We start from the raw sequence: 15,983 nt of genomic DNA on the forward strand, positions 1-15,983 counted from the left end.
TTTTGTTATAATACTGTTAACCGGGGTTCCTATCACGAGTTATACGGTGTGATTGGTGTGGCTGGTATGAGTCTTACCCGGGATTCAAAATCCTTCCTTATTGTGTCAGCTCTTCCGGGCACAGTGTCTTAATTGAGGCTTGGAGGAGGGTCATAGGGGGAGGAGCCAGTGCACACCAGATAGTCCTAAATCTTTCTTTAGATGTGCCCAGTCTCCTGCGGAGCCGTCTATTCCCCATGGTCCTTACGGAGTTCCCAGCATCCACTACGGACTACGAGAAATAGAATTACCGGTGAGTAAATTCTTATTTTCTCTGTGTTTTTCAGTCACATTTTACCTCAGAAATCCTCTGTTTGTGCTGTCACACTGCACGGGGGGGTTTGTGTTAGGTATTATATCTGCTGATTATTGTACTGTGTCGCCCGTGGTTTACGCTTTCATATCTTGTCAGCTACAGGGGGCAATGGGTCTGGGACTGATTCCACCGTGCACGGTTATGATGTCCCAAATGCATTTGAGGATAACATGGCTGTGGAGGGTTCAGGTTTTGGGGTTTCTGTACCCCCCAGTCAGTTTGTAACAACGGGGGCACATCGGGGCCCGCCTTGGTCTGCCTTTTCTAACTTACTGACTACGCTGGTAACTAGACTTGCGCCCCTTATGGGACCTCCTGTGCCTTATCAGCCTTATATGGTCCCTGCGGTTAATCTGCCATGGATAGAGGCTCTGTCCAATCAGTTACAGGACTTGAATAACTCTTTGTTTAAACGTATTCCTGACCCTCGCCCGCCTAAGACTAAACCTAAGAAGTCCTCTAAGCGGGCTGTTACTTCCTCTCAATCCACGCATGTTCCAGATACCTCTTCCGATGAAGATGGCGTGTATACTGACCCCACAGACTCTGATCATGACGTTTCCGATGGGAAATCTGTCTCACAGGTAGATGTTCCTGATCTATTAGAGGCTATCAGGCTCATTCTTCAGATTGATGATGATCCTGAGCCTGCTACTACATCTAAGAAACCGAACAGGTTCAAACGTCAGAAGGTTACTAAATTGGTTTTACCTCATTCTGACCACTTGGTTGACATACGTCAGGAATCCTGGGAGAACCAAGGAAAGAAATTCTCCCCGCAAAAGAAGATGCAAGCCCGCTATCCCCTTGCGGCAGAATTTAGTAAAAATTGGGAAACGCCACTGCCGGTGATTTCACAAATCGCTCAGCTGGTGGTGTACTCTGCTCTTCCTGTCACTACAGTCACTTCTCTCAAGGAGCCGACGGATAAGCGTGTGGAGGGCTGCTTAAAAGCCATCTATACCCTTGCAGGGGCTGCGCATAGGCCCGCCATTGCGGCTACTTGGGCCGCAGAAGCTATTGAGGCGTGGGCTCAGGAAATAGAGGCTGAGTTTCTGTCCAATTTTTCTGAGCATGCCAGACAATGTCTCTCTTTTATATTGTCACGGCATCTCATTACATTAAAGAAGCAGCTTCAGATGCAGGTGTTCTGGTGGCCAAGGCTGCTACGACATCCATTTTGGCTCGCCGTATTCTTTGGTTGCGGTCCTGGTCAGTGGACTTGGACTCTAAGAAAACCCTGGAGGTGCTCCCGTTTAAAGGAAACATCCTCTTTGGTGAGGATCTCAACAAGATTGTCGCTGACTTGGCGTCTGCTAAGACTGCATGTCTACCTAGTACTACTCCTTCGGCTCCGAAGGCTAAGAGTACTTCCTTTCGTTCCTTTCGTCCTCTGGGTAAAGCAAAGGGTCAGGCTTACCCGAAACAGTCCCGCACTTCCAAAACCACCAAGTCTAAACGTGCCTGGTCTGCCCGTCAGCCGGCTTCCAAATCTGACGAGCCTGCGGCATGACTGGGCGGGCCTTCCCCTGGGGATCCCAGGGTGGGAGGCCGACTTCTACATTTCACCCAGGTATGATTGAAGACCACTTCAGACACTTGGGTACGGGAAGTCGTCACTCACGGATACGCTATATCCTTCAAAACACGTCCCCCCTCCTCGCTGTTGCCTGATGCTGTTCCCTTCGGATCAGGTGAAGGCAACAACTCTCCGTTTAGTTGTACAATCCCTCCAGGACACCGGAGTGGTACTGTCTGTGCATCTGGCTCAGAGGGGCAGGGGGTTCTATTCAATGCTGTTCCTAGTTACCATACCGAATGGTTCCTCCCGGCCCATTCTCAACCTCAAATCTTTGAACAAGTTTGTGAGGGTCTCCAAGTTTCGTATGAAGACCCTTCGCTCTATTGTCCTGGCTTTGGAACCAGGGACTATATGGTATCCCTGGATATACAGGATGCTTATCTGCATATCCCTATTGCCATGTCACATCAGCAATACCTGTGGTTTGCTATTGGCAATCTCCATTACCAATTCTGGGCCTTACCGTTTGGTTTGACCATGGGTCCGCGAGTCTTCACCAAGGTTATGGCGGTAATGACTGCTGTGCTCCGCCGTCAAGGGGTCCGGATCCTACCGTACCTGGACGACTTGTTGATCCTGGCAAATTCCCCAGAAATTCTCCTACGCCATCTGACTATCCAGTTTCTGCAAGCCTACGGGTGGCTCATCAACTGGAAGAAATCATCCCTGGTCCCTGCACAGAGCATGGTGCATCTGGGAGCGTTGTTGGACACACACAACCAGAGGTTGTTTTTGTCACAGGAGTAAGTCCTGAAGCTTCAGGACAAGATACGTTGCTTCCTCTCTTGTCCGCGTGTGTCGATACACTCAGCGATGCAAGTACTAGGCCTCATGGTGTCGGCTTTTGACATGGTGGAATATGCTCAATTTCATTCCGGCCCTCTGCAGAAACTGATTCTTTGTAAGAAAAAACAATTTGTGTTCCCTAATGCACACTGAGTGAAAAATAATACTACATAATGATCAGATAATACGGAGATCTTAGTTGCGTATATCTGCAGATATAGGGTTAAGCCCCCAGGCCGATCGGCAAGGCGTCTGTCACTGGGGGTCCCTAATACTAGGTATGGGCCCGGGGTGCAGGACCCAATCACGTCGGCACAGGTCGGCTACCCCAGGTCAGCACACAAGTGAAAATTAATAAGGATTAATAAGAAGCACATAAGTGCTATGTAAGTGAAGTGTGATTAAAATAATACAAAAATATATACAAAGTGGTAGGGAAAATCATAAGTGTTAATAAAGTGTTAGGGTGTGCCGACCTTAAGCCGCCCAGCCACACTGACATAGGGGCCATGGCACCCCACACCCACCCCATAAATAATTACACTTATGTCTGGGTCTGAATGCCCAGTTAATGGTTCCTACAGCATCTGAGAGCCAGCTTACCTGGAGACACCCCTAACTTCTCCAATAGCACTCTGGAGTCGGCAATCCCTCCTAATGCTGACCCATCCATGCCTCTTTGACTACAATGCACATATATTGGCAAGGGTAGAAAGTTCTGGGAAGAATTTCCAGCGGTAGATGTCTCGGTCTCTCATTTCTCTAAGAAGGCGGTACGCCCTGCTCCGGGCTCCTTTACGGTAAAGGACCCGGGGGATAGGAAAACTGAGGCCACACTAAAATCTTCTACATGGCTGCGGGGGTATCTCAAAGACCGGTCATTGCAGGTTGCTGGATGACACATGAAATTCACACCTGGGCTACTCAAATTCAGGAGGGTCTCTCGGGTGACATGACCCTAGTTACTACAGTGACTTTCCTGAAACACATTCAGGATACGGCAAGAGTTATCTGTGACTCCCTAAAAGATTGGCAATATTAATGCTAAAACCACTGCTATGGTTGTGTCAGCACGCAGAACCATATGGTTGCGTCAGTGGATTGCAGACGCTGACTCCAAACGCAATGTGGAATCTCTTCCCTTTACAGGTGAATGGCTCTTCGGAGGCGAATTGGACGCATGGATCTCCAAAGCTACTGCTGGGAAATCCATGTTTCTTCCCTCGGGGGCTCCACCTGCTAGACGTACCTACCCGGCCAGAGGTGCATCCATTGCAGCTAGAGGCACCAGGGGTAAACCTAAGAAACTAGCTGTTGCCGGCTCTCAAGAACAGAACACCGGTTCAGCTTCTGCAAAGACATCAGCATGACTGTGCCCACCCACCCCAGGAGGATCTCGAGGTGGGAGCCAGGTTATGTCACTTAAGCCACATCTGGGAAGGTTCCTGCCAGGACGCCTTACAAGCTGGAGATCAACGGTGCTCCTCCCTAATGATTTTTCAAATCAAGCTTACCAGCTTTGGAAAATATGCGTGTTATGCTATTATAGGCCATCACAAAGTTGGTCCAGTCCCAAATCATTGTTCCAGTAACCCTGCAATAGCAATGACAAGGCTACTACTCCAGTCTGTTCGTTGTGCCAAAACCGGACGGGCCTGTGAGGCCAATTTTGAATCTGAAGTTCTTGAATCCTTACCTAGAGGTTTTCAAATTCAAGATGGAATCTTTGCGAGCAGTGATCGCAGGCCTGGAACACTAGAAATTCCTAGTGTACCTGGATATCAAGGACGCCTACCTCCATATCCCAATTAGGCCTGATGAGGAGGCCAATCTGAGGTTCGCCCTACTGAACGATCACTACCAGTTCCAGGCGTTACCCTTTGACCTGTCTACAGCTCAGAGGGTGTTCACGAAGGTGTTGGCGGAAATAATGTTCCAGCTCAGGGTCCAGGTGGTCAACGTGGTCCCTTACCTGGACGATCTCCTGATAAAAGCGAGTTCTAGGGAGCTCCTACTGCTCCGTATAGATGACACTATAAGCCTTCTGTCACAACATGGGTGTATCCTCAATCTACAGAAGTCCCACCTAGAGCTATCTCAATGGCTTTTGTTTCTGGGAATGCTACTGGCTACTATAGCGCAGAAAGTGTTCCTCCCAGAGGACAAAGTGAGAACTCTCCAGGAGATGGTTTGCATGGTTCTCAGAGCGACTTGAGTTTCCATTCATCTTTGCATAAAATTGTTGGGAAAGATGGTAGCCTCGTACGAGGCCATCCAGTATGGACGGTTTCATGCCTGACCTTTTCAACTGGACATCCTGCACAAGTAGTCCTGTTCCCATCTCAGATGCACCGGATGATTCAACTGTCAACCCGGGCCAGGATTTCTCTCCTGTGGTGGCTGCAGTCTTCCAATCTCCAAGAAGGTCGACGCTTCGGGATTCCTCATGACGGATGCAAGTCTGAGAGGATGGGGGGCTGTCACCCAAGGGGTGCAGTTCCTGGGCAGGTGGTCTACCCAAGAGGCCCTACTTCCGATCAACATCCTAGAACTTCGGGCTATTTACAATGCCCTGATTCAAGCCTCCCTTCTGCTCTGGGATCAAGCAATCCAGATACAGTCTGACAACGCCATGGTTGTGGTGTACATTAATTGACAAAGAGGGACAAAAAGCAGGGCCTGAATGCGAGAAGGATCAAGAATACTTCTCTGGCTAGAACTAAATGCATTAGTGCGTTCTGGGTAGAACGAAATTCATTAGTGCGGCGTCCACAAACTGAAATTCATTTCGGTGTGCTCTCCCCTATTCGCTGGGGCTCTATCGGGATATCTCATAGACACGTCACTGGGGGCCTTCCGCCACACGTGGTTTCTTACCACTCGCCCAGATAGTCCTCCCGAAGACTCGCACCTCCCGTCCTGCTTCTTGGGTACCCCTGAAAGTGGGGATCCCCTTTGTTCCTGGTTCCTTCCACTGTACTCTGCATACGGTGGTTCTCACACTGCACTCTCCATCTCTCGCTCAAGCTGCTGGCTCTCCTGATACACTGCAGATATGGGCTCTCCCTCTCTCTTTATAGCAACACCCACACGCTGCTCTTCTTCTCTCCATAATGCCAGGGGCTGTGGAGTACCATGCTTGTTCCACAGTCCCCAGACTGCGTTTCTCATGGTCATTTAGCCTGTGCCCTCCATCTCAGTCCTCGACTCACCCTGAACCCTACCCTGTGCTTTGTTCCTTCTACTAAAAACCCCCTTCACTTCCTGTCCTAACCCCCTACATGTGGCAGAGTCTGCAAGTAACTGGTTTCGGGGCCATAAACTCCCCCACTCACTGATGAGAATCAAATGGCTTTTGGAACTTTCCTAAATATGTTAACATTCCAATATGCCACATTATATACACACACACATATTGCACACTACTAGAAAATATAAGCAACCTAACTTGTCCATCTCACTGTGGTATAACTTATTGTACATTAGCGGTGACTGACCCATAACTAAGCCCTATATCTCATAGAAATATGTGACTGCAGTTTGCACTTCCCCCTAGTGAGAAATGTTTGCTCATTGTGTACAACTAATAAACTAGAGCAGTCCATGGTGTAAGGATAGAATGTCAGTCCAGTATTTAATCATGATGACCCAGGCCTAGCTGTCCATTATGGGTTGTGCAATGCAGAACACTGAGTGGCTGATTATTTGCGATAGCATTTGTCCTGAAATCTTAGGTGTATGGAATCTCGGCATTCTCTGTAAATTGCATTGTATTCTGGTATATAAACAAACAAAATTACAGTTTGTATGACATGGATTATGAAATCCTATTTCAGCTTGGTTATGGACATATGAAGAAACCATTCGAAAATGTGCTCGCAGCTGGGTTACTGCAGTGCAACTAATGGCTAAGAATCCAGATTTCACTTTTACATGCTCTCAGGTATGTCTGAACCTGGTTTTGTTTTGTTCCTGCATATAGAAATACACATTGGCATGCTCTGAATACTTCAAATGTCTGAGGCAGGAAAAACAAAATCCCTGATAAGTGCTGGTATTGGTGCTAATTGGATAGCCCCGAGTGGGTAAATTAGCACCACCCAGCATGTGTTGTGTTGACACTGATAGGAGGTGACTGTACAGGTCAACTTTTTTTCTCAGAACTTCTTAAGTGATGTATAAGAGAACTGCACACCAACACTCTAATCCATAATGTCTCATCACCATTGCAGGCTCAGCAACTGGAATGGGTAAAAATACATTATCCCGGATTATATTTGCAAATCAAGGAGTTTGCCCAGATTGGCCAGTTCATACCTGTTGGTGGCACATGGGTGGAAATGGTAAGATTGTGGTTTTATTTTCTCCATCATCTTATGCTTATCCCAAAACCTAGCAGTGAACACATGCAGAATCTTTATACAAACGTGTATCAATTTTGTTTATGGCAGAGACACTGTGATTGAAGTCTAAGGGAAATGATTAAGGGTTAATACTGTACTTTGTGCTTGGGAAAATTCCTTCTTTATGTTTTCATTACTCTGAGATGCTGTAAAGATTAAGAATAAGAAACATAAGAACGTGGTTGCTGACTTTGAGACTTGTGTGGTTGTACATGTTTGAAAACAAGATTTCGACAGATCTGGCAGCTACTACTGCATACACATTTCATCAAGTTCTTACTGAACAGTATATAACAGTGGTTATCAAGCTGTGTGCCTTGGCACTCTGGGGGGCTTCGCAACATTTGCAGGGGTGCCCTGAGTTTGTGGTCCAGGACCAATTCAAATTATTTATGGTCAGTGTAATAGGCAAAAAATGTGCTTGTGGGCTGTCAATCAAAAGAGATGTGGACAAACAGAAGTGAATACTGTCCCTCACCACACAACTGAATCTAAGACTGATATATAAACACAAATTACTTCATTTAATATTTGATACTCTAGGGCGCCGTGATTCCAAAAAGTTTGGGAACTACTGGTATATACTGTAACTTCTAATACATGGAATGTGCACACTTTGCCCTCTTGTGTCTTGACTTGGATTTATGTTGTCCTATTTTGCTTTAAGATCATTCACTTTATACGTGTAGATCTGTATCCATGTTACAATATCTATAATCTGCCCTACTTTCTGTGTGGTTGTAATGTAGTATTACTTACAGGATCAGTTTTAACAAAAGGAGACTTTTGAGTAAAATAAATTCACTGTTCTTTCTCTAACGTCCTAGTGGATGCTGGGGACTCTGAAAGGACCATGGGGAATAGCGGCTCCGCAGGAGACTGGGCACAAAGTAAAAGCTTTAGGACTAGCTGGTGTGCACTGGCTCCTCCCCCTATGACCCTCCTCCAAGCCTCAGTTAGATTTTGTGCCCGAACGAGAAGGGTGCAATCTAGGTGGCTCCCCTGAGCTGCTTAGAGTAAAAGTTTAAATAAGGTCCATAAATCGGCGGCAGAAGACTTTCCTGTCTTCATAAGGTAGCGCACTGCACTGCAGCTGTGCGCCATTGCTCTCAGCACACTTCACACTCCGGTCACTGAGGGTGCAGGCGCTGGGGGGGGCGTCCTGGGAAGCAATGAATTTACCTTAGTTGGCGAAAAATACATCACATATAGCTCCTGGGCTATATGGATGTATTTAACCCCTGCCAGTTTTCCAGAAAAAAGCGGGAGAAGAGCCCGCCGTGAAGGGGGCGGGGCCTATCTCCTCAGCACACAGCGCCATTTTTCCCACACAGCTCCGCTGGTAGGAAGGCTCCCAGAATCTCCCCTGCATCCTGCAACTACAGAAACAGGGTAAAAAAGAGAGGGGGGCACTTATTTGGCAAAATAACAGATATAAGCAGCTATAAGGGATAGACACTTATTGTAAGGTTGTCCCTATACATATATAGCGCTCTGGTGTGTGCTGGCAAACTCTCCCTCTGTCTCCCCAAAGGGCTAAGTGGGTCCTGTCCTCTATCAGAGCATTCCCTGTGTGTGTGCTGGGTGTCTGTACGTGTGTGTCGACATGTATGAGGAGGAAAATGATGTGGAGGCGGAGCAATTGCCTATAATGGTGATGTCACCCCCTAGGGAGTCGACACCTGAATGGATGGCCGTAATTAAGGAATTACGTGACAGTGTCGGCACGTTACAGAAAACTGTTGACGACATGAGACAGCCGGCAGCTCAGTTAGTGCCTGTCCAGGCGTCTCAAACACCGTCAGGGGCTATTAAACACCCGTTACCTCAGTGGGTCGACACGGACCCAGACACAGACACTGACTCCAGTGTCGACGGTGAAGAAACAAACGTATTTTCCAGTAGGGCCACACGTTACATGATCACGGCAATGAAGGAAGTTTTGCACATCTCTGATACTGCAAGTACCACAAAAAGGGGTATTATGTGGGGTGTGAAAAAACTACCCGTAGTTTTTCCTGAATCGGATGAATTGAATGAAGTGTGTGATGAAGCGTGGGTTACCCCCGACAGAAAACTGCTAATTTCTAAAAAATTATTGGCACTATATCCCTTCCCACCAGAGGTTAGGGCTCGTTGGGAAACACCCCCTAGGGTGGATAAGGCGCTCACACGCTTATCAAAACAAGTGGCGTTACCGTCTCCAGAAACGGCCACCCTTAAGGAGCCAGCAGATAGGAGGCTGGAAAATATCCTTAAAAGTATATACACACATACGGGTGTTATACTGCGACCAGCAATCGCCTCAGCCTGGATGTGCAGTGCTGGGGTGGCTTGGTCGGATTCCCTGACTTAAAATATTGATACCCTGGACAGGGACAATATATTATTGACTATAGAGCATTTAAAGGATGCATTCCTATATATGCGAGATGCACAGAGCGACATTTGCACTCTGGCATCAAGAGTAAGTGCGATGTCCATTTCTGCCAGAAGAGGATTATGGACGCGACAGTGGTCAGGGGATGCGGATTCCAAACGGCATATGGAAGTATTGCGGTATAAAGGGGAGGAGTTATTTGGGGGCGGTCTATCGGACCTGGTGGCCACGGCAACGGCTGGGAAATCCACCTTTTTACCCCAAGTCACCTCGCAGCAGAAAAAGATACCGCCTTTTCAGGCTCAGTCCTTTCGTCCCCATAAGGGCAAGCGGGCAAAAGGCCACTCATATCTGCCCCGGGGCAGAGGAAGGGGAAAAAGAATACAACAGACAGCTTCTTCCCACGACCAGAAGCCCTCCCCCGCTTCTGCCAAGTCCTCCGCATGACGCTGGGGCCTTACAAGCGGACTCAGGCACGGTGGGGGCTCGTCTCAAGAATTTCAGCGCGCAGTGGGCTCACTCGCAAGTGGACCCCTGGATCCTGCAGGTAGTATCTCAGGGGTACAAATTGGAATTCGAGACGTCTCCCCCTCGCCGGTTCTTGAAGTCTGCTTTACCAACGTCTACCCCCGACAGGGAGGCGGTATTGGAAGCCATTCACAAGCTGTATTCCCAGCAAGTGATAATCAAGGTACCCCTCCTACAACAGGGAAAGGGGTATTACTCCACGCTGTTTGTGGTACCGAAGCCGGACGGCTCGGTGAGACCCATTTTAAATCTGAGAACCTTGAACACTTACATAAAAAGGTTCAAGTTCAAGATGGAGTCACTCAGAGCAGTGATAGCGAACCTGGAAGAAGGGGACTACATGGTGTCTCTGGACATCAAGGATGCTTGCCTCCATGTCCCAATTTGCCCTTCTCACCAAGGGTACCTCAGGTTTGTGGTACAGAACTGTCACTATCAGTTTCAGACGCTGCCGTTTGGATTGTCCACGGCACCCCGGGTCTTTACCAAGGTAATGGCCGAAATGATGATTCTTCTTCGAAGAAAAGGCGTCTTAATTATCCCTTACTTGGACGATCTCCTGATAAGGGCACGGTCCAGAGAACAGTTAGAGGTCGGAGTAGCACTATCGCAAATAGTACTACGACAGCACGGATGGATTCTAAATATTCCAAAATCGCAGCTGATTCCGACGACACGTCTGCTGTTCCTAGGGATGATTCTGGACACAGTACAGAAAAAGGTGTTTCTCCCGGAAGAGAAAGCCAGGGAGTTATCCGACCTAGTCAGGAAACTCCTAAGACCAGGCCAGGTGTCAGTGCATCAGTGCACAAGGGTCCTGGGAAAGATGGTGGCTTCTTACGAAGCGATTCCATTCGGCAGATTCCACGCAAGAACTTTTCAGTTGGATCTGCTAGACAAATGGTCCGGATCGCATCTTCAAATGCATCAGCGGATAACCCTGTCTCCAAGGACAAGGGTGTCTCTCCTGTGGTGGTTACAGAGTGCTCATCTCCTAGAGGGCCGCAGATTCGGCATTCAGGATTGGGTCCTGGTGACCACGGATGCCAGCCTGAGAGGCTGGGGAGCAGTCACACAGGGAAAAAATTTCCAGGGCTTGTGGTCAAGCATGGAAACGTCACTTCACATAAATATCCTGGAACTAAGGGCCATTTACAATGCCCTAAGTCAGGCAAGGCCTCTGCTTCAGGGTCAGCCAGTATTGATCCAGTCGGACAACATCACGGCAGTCGCCCACGTAAACAGACAGGGTGGCACAAGAAGCAGGAGGGCAATGACGGAAGTGGCAAGGATTCTTCGCTGGGCGGAAAATCATGTGATAGCACTGTCAGCAGTGTTCATTCCGGGAGTGGACAACTGGGAAGCAGACTTCCTCAGCAGACACGATCTTCACCCGGGGGAGTGGGGACTTCACCCGGAAGTCTTCCACATGATTGTAAACCGTTGGAAAAAACCAAAGGTGGACATGATGGCGTCTCGCCTCAACAAAAAACTGGACAGATATTGTTACAGGTCAAGGGACCCTCAGGCAATAGCTGTGGACGCTCTGGTAACACCGTGGGTGTACCGGTCAGTGTATGTGTTCCCTCCTCTTCCGCTCATACCAAAAGTACTGAGAATCATAAGAAGGAGAGGAGTAAAGACTATACTCGTGGCTCCGGATTGGCCAAGAAGGACTTGGTACCCGGAAATTCAAGAGATGCTCACGGAAGACCCGTGGCCTCTACCTCTAAGACAGGACCTGCTCCAGCAGGGACCATGTCTGTTCCAAGACTTACCGCGGCTGCGTTTGACGGCATGGCGGTTGAACGCCGGATCCTGAAGGAAAAAGGCATTCCGGATGAAGTCATCCCTACCCTGATCAAAGCCAGGAAGGATGTAACCGTACAACATTATCACCGTATTTGGCGTAAATATGTTGCGTGGTGCGAGGCCAGGAAGGCCCCTACGGAGGAATTTCAACTGGGTCGATTCCTGCATTTCCTGCAAACAGGACTGTCTATGGGCCTCAAATTAGGGTCCATTAAGGTTCAAATTTCGGATTCCAAGTTGCTGGACGTAGTCAGGGCCCTGAAAATATATGTTTCCAGGACGGCTGGAGTCAGAAAATCTGACTCGCTGTTTATCCTGTATGCACCCAACAAGCTGGGTGCTCCTGCTTCTAAGCAGACGATTGCTCGTTGGATTTGTAGTACAATTCAGCTTGCACATTCTGTGGCAGGCCTGCCACAGCCAAAATCTATAAAATCTATAAAAGCCCATTCCACACGGAAAGTGGGCTCATCTTGGGCGGCTGCCCGAGGGGTCTCTGCTTTACAACTTTGCCGAGCAGCTACTTGGTCAGGGGCAAACACGTTTGCTAAATTCTACAAATTTGATACCCTGGCTGAGGAGGACCTGGAGTTCTCTCATTCGGTGCTGCAGAGTCATCCGCACTCTCCCGCCCGTTTGGGAGCTTTGGTATAATCCCCATGGTCCTTTCGGAGTCCCCAGCATCCACTAGGACGTTAGAGAAAATAAGAATTTACTTACCGATAATTCTATTTCTCATAGTCCGTAGTGGATGCTGGGCGCCCATCCCAAGTGCGGATTGTCTGCATTACTTGTACATAGTTATTGTTACAAAAATCGGGTTATTGTTGTTGTGAGCCATCTTTTCAGAGGCTCCTTCTGTTATCATGCTGTTAACTGGGTTCAGATCACAAGTTGTACGGTGTGATTGGTGTGGCTGGTAATGAGTCTTACCCGGGATTCAAAATCCTTCCTTATTGTGTACGCTCGTCCAGGCACAGTATCCTAACTGAGGCTTGGAGGAGGGTCATAGGGGGAGGAGCCAGTGCACACCAGCTAGTCCTAAAGCTTTTACTTTGTGCCCAGTCTCCTGCGGAGCCGCTATTCCCCATGGTCCTTTCGGAGTCCCCAGCATCCACTACGGACTATGAGAAATAGAATTATCGGTAAGTAAATTCTTATTTTCCAAAAGCATTCCTCTTGGAATGTCAATTCCAAGGTGGGATCTCATCACTAATATAGTTTAAATACAACAACTTATCGCTCCACTTAACAGGTGGTGTTTTTTTTTTTACGTTTAACTCATTTAACTTTGAATACTTCCAGATTAGTTTATTGCTTTTCTTTTCCATCTTCTGTCTGTTGACCATTCATTTAGTCACATGCTTTTTCATTTTGAATCTATTTTCCAACTAATTCTGAGTTGGGGGCAAAGCAAGTAACTTTTTAACTGGAATAAAGCAAGGGGAGCGAATACATGTATTTTTATTTGTATGCATTGTAAACAGTATCTGCTTTTGCATGTAGCCCACAAATACTGGACAGCTTTATTTTTATACAGTAATTTAGATAAGCGATTGGAGATGCCCCTCTCGCATCTAAATCTCTCGGCACATGTTACACCTGCCCCACCTGCAGTGCAGCATAGTTCTGCCCAGGTGCACAGTTACTTGTGTAGCAGGACATGCTGGGATATCTGATCCAACAGCAGCTGGGGGCTGAATACCCATGGTGTACAGCATGCAAAACTAGGCTGTATTTTCTGTAAATTTGCATATGGCCTTGAGTCAGAGGTGGGGACTGCTGTGTCCGCTCTAGCATCTGTTGCCAGAGTAGCGGGTGCTGTAATATGCAAATGATGGTTTCAGCAACCCTCTTGTGTACTAGTGTGCCAGAATATAGCGCGCCACCGTGCGCTCGCCACGCTGCGGGCACGGTGGCGCGCTACGCTATTTTATTCTCCCTCCAGGGGGTTCATGGACCCCCACGAGGGAGAATAAGTGTCTGTATGCTGGCTGTCGGGATCCCGGCGCCGGGATTCCGACAGCCGGCATACTGAAGACCACCCCCATAACACACCCATGACACTGACCTTTTTTAGTATTCACCTCAGGTCACTGCCCAGGAACAGCCATCACTTTGCTATTCCATTTCTGATCCCACCTGAGCCTTACACAGCAGCACCTTTTGTGCACACTTTCAGGCCAACATTCTGACTTTTTTTTTTTTTTTTTAAGTTTCACGCAGTAGCAAATAATTGCCCTACTATTTGAACACTGGAATTACATGTAGTTTGAATACACATTCAGAATCCAGCCCCATATTACTTGTTTACATCCAGCACCACCTTGTGGTCCATTACTTGTCCTGAACAATATTGAATGGTGTGTTTCTCTTGTACGGAAATATAAACTAGAGCAGTTTATTCTTTTCTCAGGATGGAAACCTTCCCAGTGGGGAGTCCATGGTGCGCCAGTTCCTGCATGGACAGCTCTTCTTCCAGCAGGAGTTTGGGAAGCTGTGCTCGGAGGTTAGATTTATGATACACAGATTCTAAATGAAAAGCAGTAATAATATTGTTATATTTATTTACATGTTATGTAAGAATTGTGCTGTTTTGCTTCCTGCCATCTTATGGAAATGACAAAAATAGCATAACCTAATATTTAGGCGCAAATAAAACCCTTAGATACTCCCGAATTTATTTTTGCCCATGTGTGTGTGTGTGTGTGTGTGTGTGTGTGTGTGTGTGTGTGTGTGTGGTATTTTTTTTTTTTTTTTTTTTTGGTGTGTGTGTGTTTGGGGGGGGGGGGGGGGGGTAGTGTTATCATTCACCACTGGAGGGCAACATGTAATCTGGTTTTAGTAAAGGGTCACCCTATATTTATTTGTACAATATTTCACATGGTTATACAGATCTAGCCTCAATATGCTAAGCAGCATGGGATGCCTGGTGCGAGTTAGCTGCCATATCCTGTGCGACACTTGTGTATCTGTGTGTGACTAATATGGTGTGCTAGCACAAACAGCACAACCAGATATTATTACAAATATTGATATTTTGGTGTAGTGGATTTCAGTACCATTAAAAATATCTAAAATGGTTGTAGCATAGGTAATGATCAAGTATCTGTACAGAATAAATGAAAAGAGGTATGAGACTAGCAGTGATGAAAGTAGATTCCACATGGAGTGTGTTAATAACAAACGCATTTGATGTTCCACGGTGTTGCATGCTCCACAGAAATAATCTGACCATGTTCAGCCACAGCACAAATCCTGTTGCCAAGTTGATAGCAAAGTCACCCAGTGTTATGGGACAATACAGCTCTGCAGTAGGACACTTGCCGGTCAGTGAGGCTCTCAATGGGGGTAATTCAGATCGTGCACTGCAGGTGGGGCAGATATAACGTGCAGAGTTAGATGTGGGTGGGTTATATTGTTTCTGTGCAGAGTAAATACTAGCTGCTTTATTTTTGCACTGCAATTTAGATTTCAGTTTGAACACACCCCACCCAAATCCCCTTCCCCCCCCCTCCTGCAGTGCACATAGGTGGTCATTCCGAGTTGATCGCTCGTTATTTTTTTTTCGCAACGGAGCGATTAGTCGCTAATGCGCATGCGCAATGTCCGCAGTGCGACTGCGCCAAGTAAATTTGCTATGCAGTTAGGTATTTTACTCACGACATTACGAGGTTTTTTCTTCGTTCTGGTTATCGTAATGTGATTGACAGGAAGTGGGTGTTTCTGGGCGGAAACAGGCCGTTTTATGGGAGTGTGTGAAAAAACGCTACCGTTTCTGGGAAAAATGCAGGAGTGGCTGGAGAAACGGAGGAGTGTCTTGGCGAACGCTGGGTGTGTTTGTGACGTCAAACCAGGAACGACAAGCACTGAACTGATCGCACTGGCAGAGTAAGTCTCGAGCTACTCAGAAACTGCACAGAGAAGTCTTTTCACAATATTGCAAATCTTTCGTTCGCAATTTTGATAAGCTAAGATTCACTCCCAGTAGGCGGCGGCTTAGCGTGTGCAAAGCTGCTAAAAGCAGCTTGCGAGCGAACAACTCTGAATGACCACCATGGTTTTGCTCAACTGCTAACAAATTTGCTGCTGCGACCAGATCTGAATTAGGCCCCATGTGTCATGATTCAGATGCTG

General features: G+C 47.4%; 1 protein-coding gene across 1 annotated transcript in view; it reads left to right on the forward strand.

Annotated features, from left to right (window-relative positions):
• The window catches only part of MAN2C1 (mannosidase alpha class 2C member 1), a 136,469-nt gene that overhangs the window by 44,955 nt on the left and 75,531 nt on the right, over positions 1-15,983 (forward strand). The window contains exons 7-9 of the mRNA XM_063926304.1: positions 6,560-6,666; positions 6,956-7,066; positions 14,263-14,355. Of these exons, the coding sequence (XP_063782374.1) occupies positions 6,560-6,666; positions 6,956-7,066; positions 14,263-14,355 (311 nt within the window). The remainder of the gene's footprint in view (positions 1-6,559; positions 6,667-6,955; positions 7,067-14,262; positions 14,356-15,983) is intronic.

The sequence above is a fragment of the Pseudophryne corroboree genome, chromosome 6 (assembly GCF_028390025.1).
Source record: "Pseudophryne corroboree isolate aPseCor3 chromosome 6, aPseCor3.hap2, whole genome shotgun sequence".
NCBI classification, from domain to species: domain Eukaryota; kingdom Metazoa; phylum Chordata; class Amphibia; order Anura; family Myobatrachidae; genus Pseudophryne; species Pseudophryne corroboree.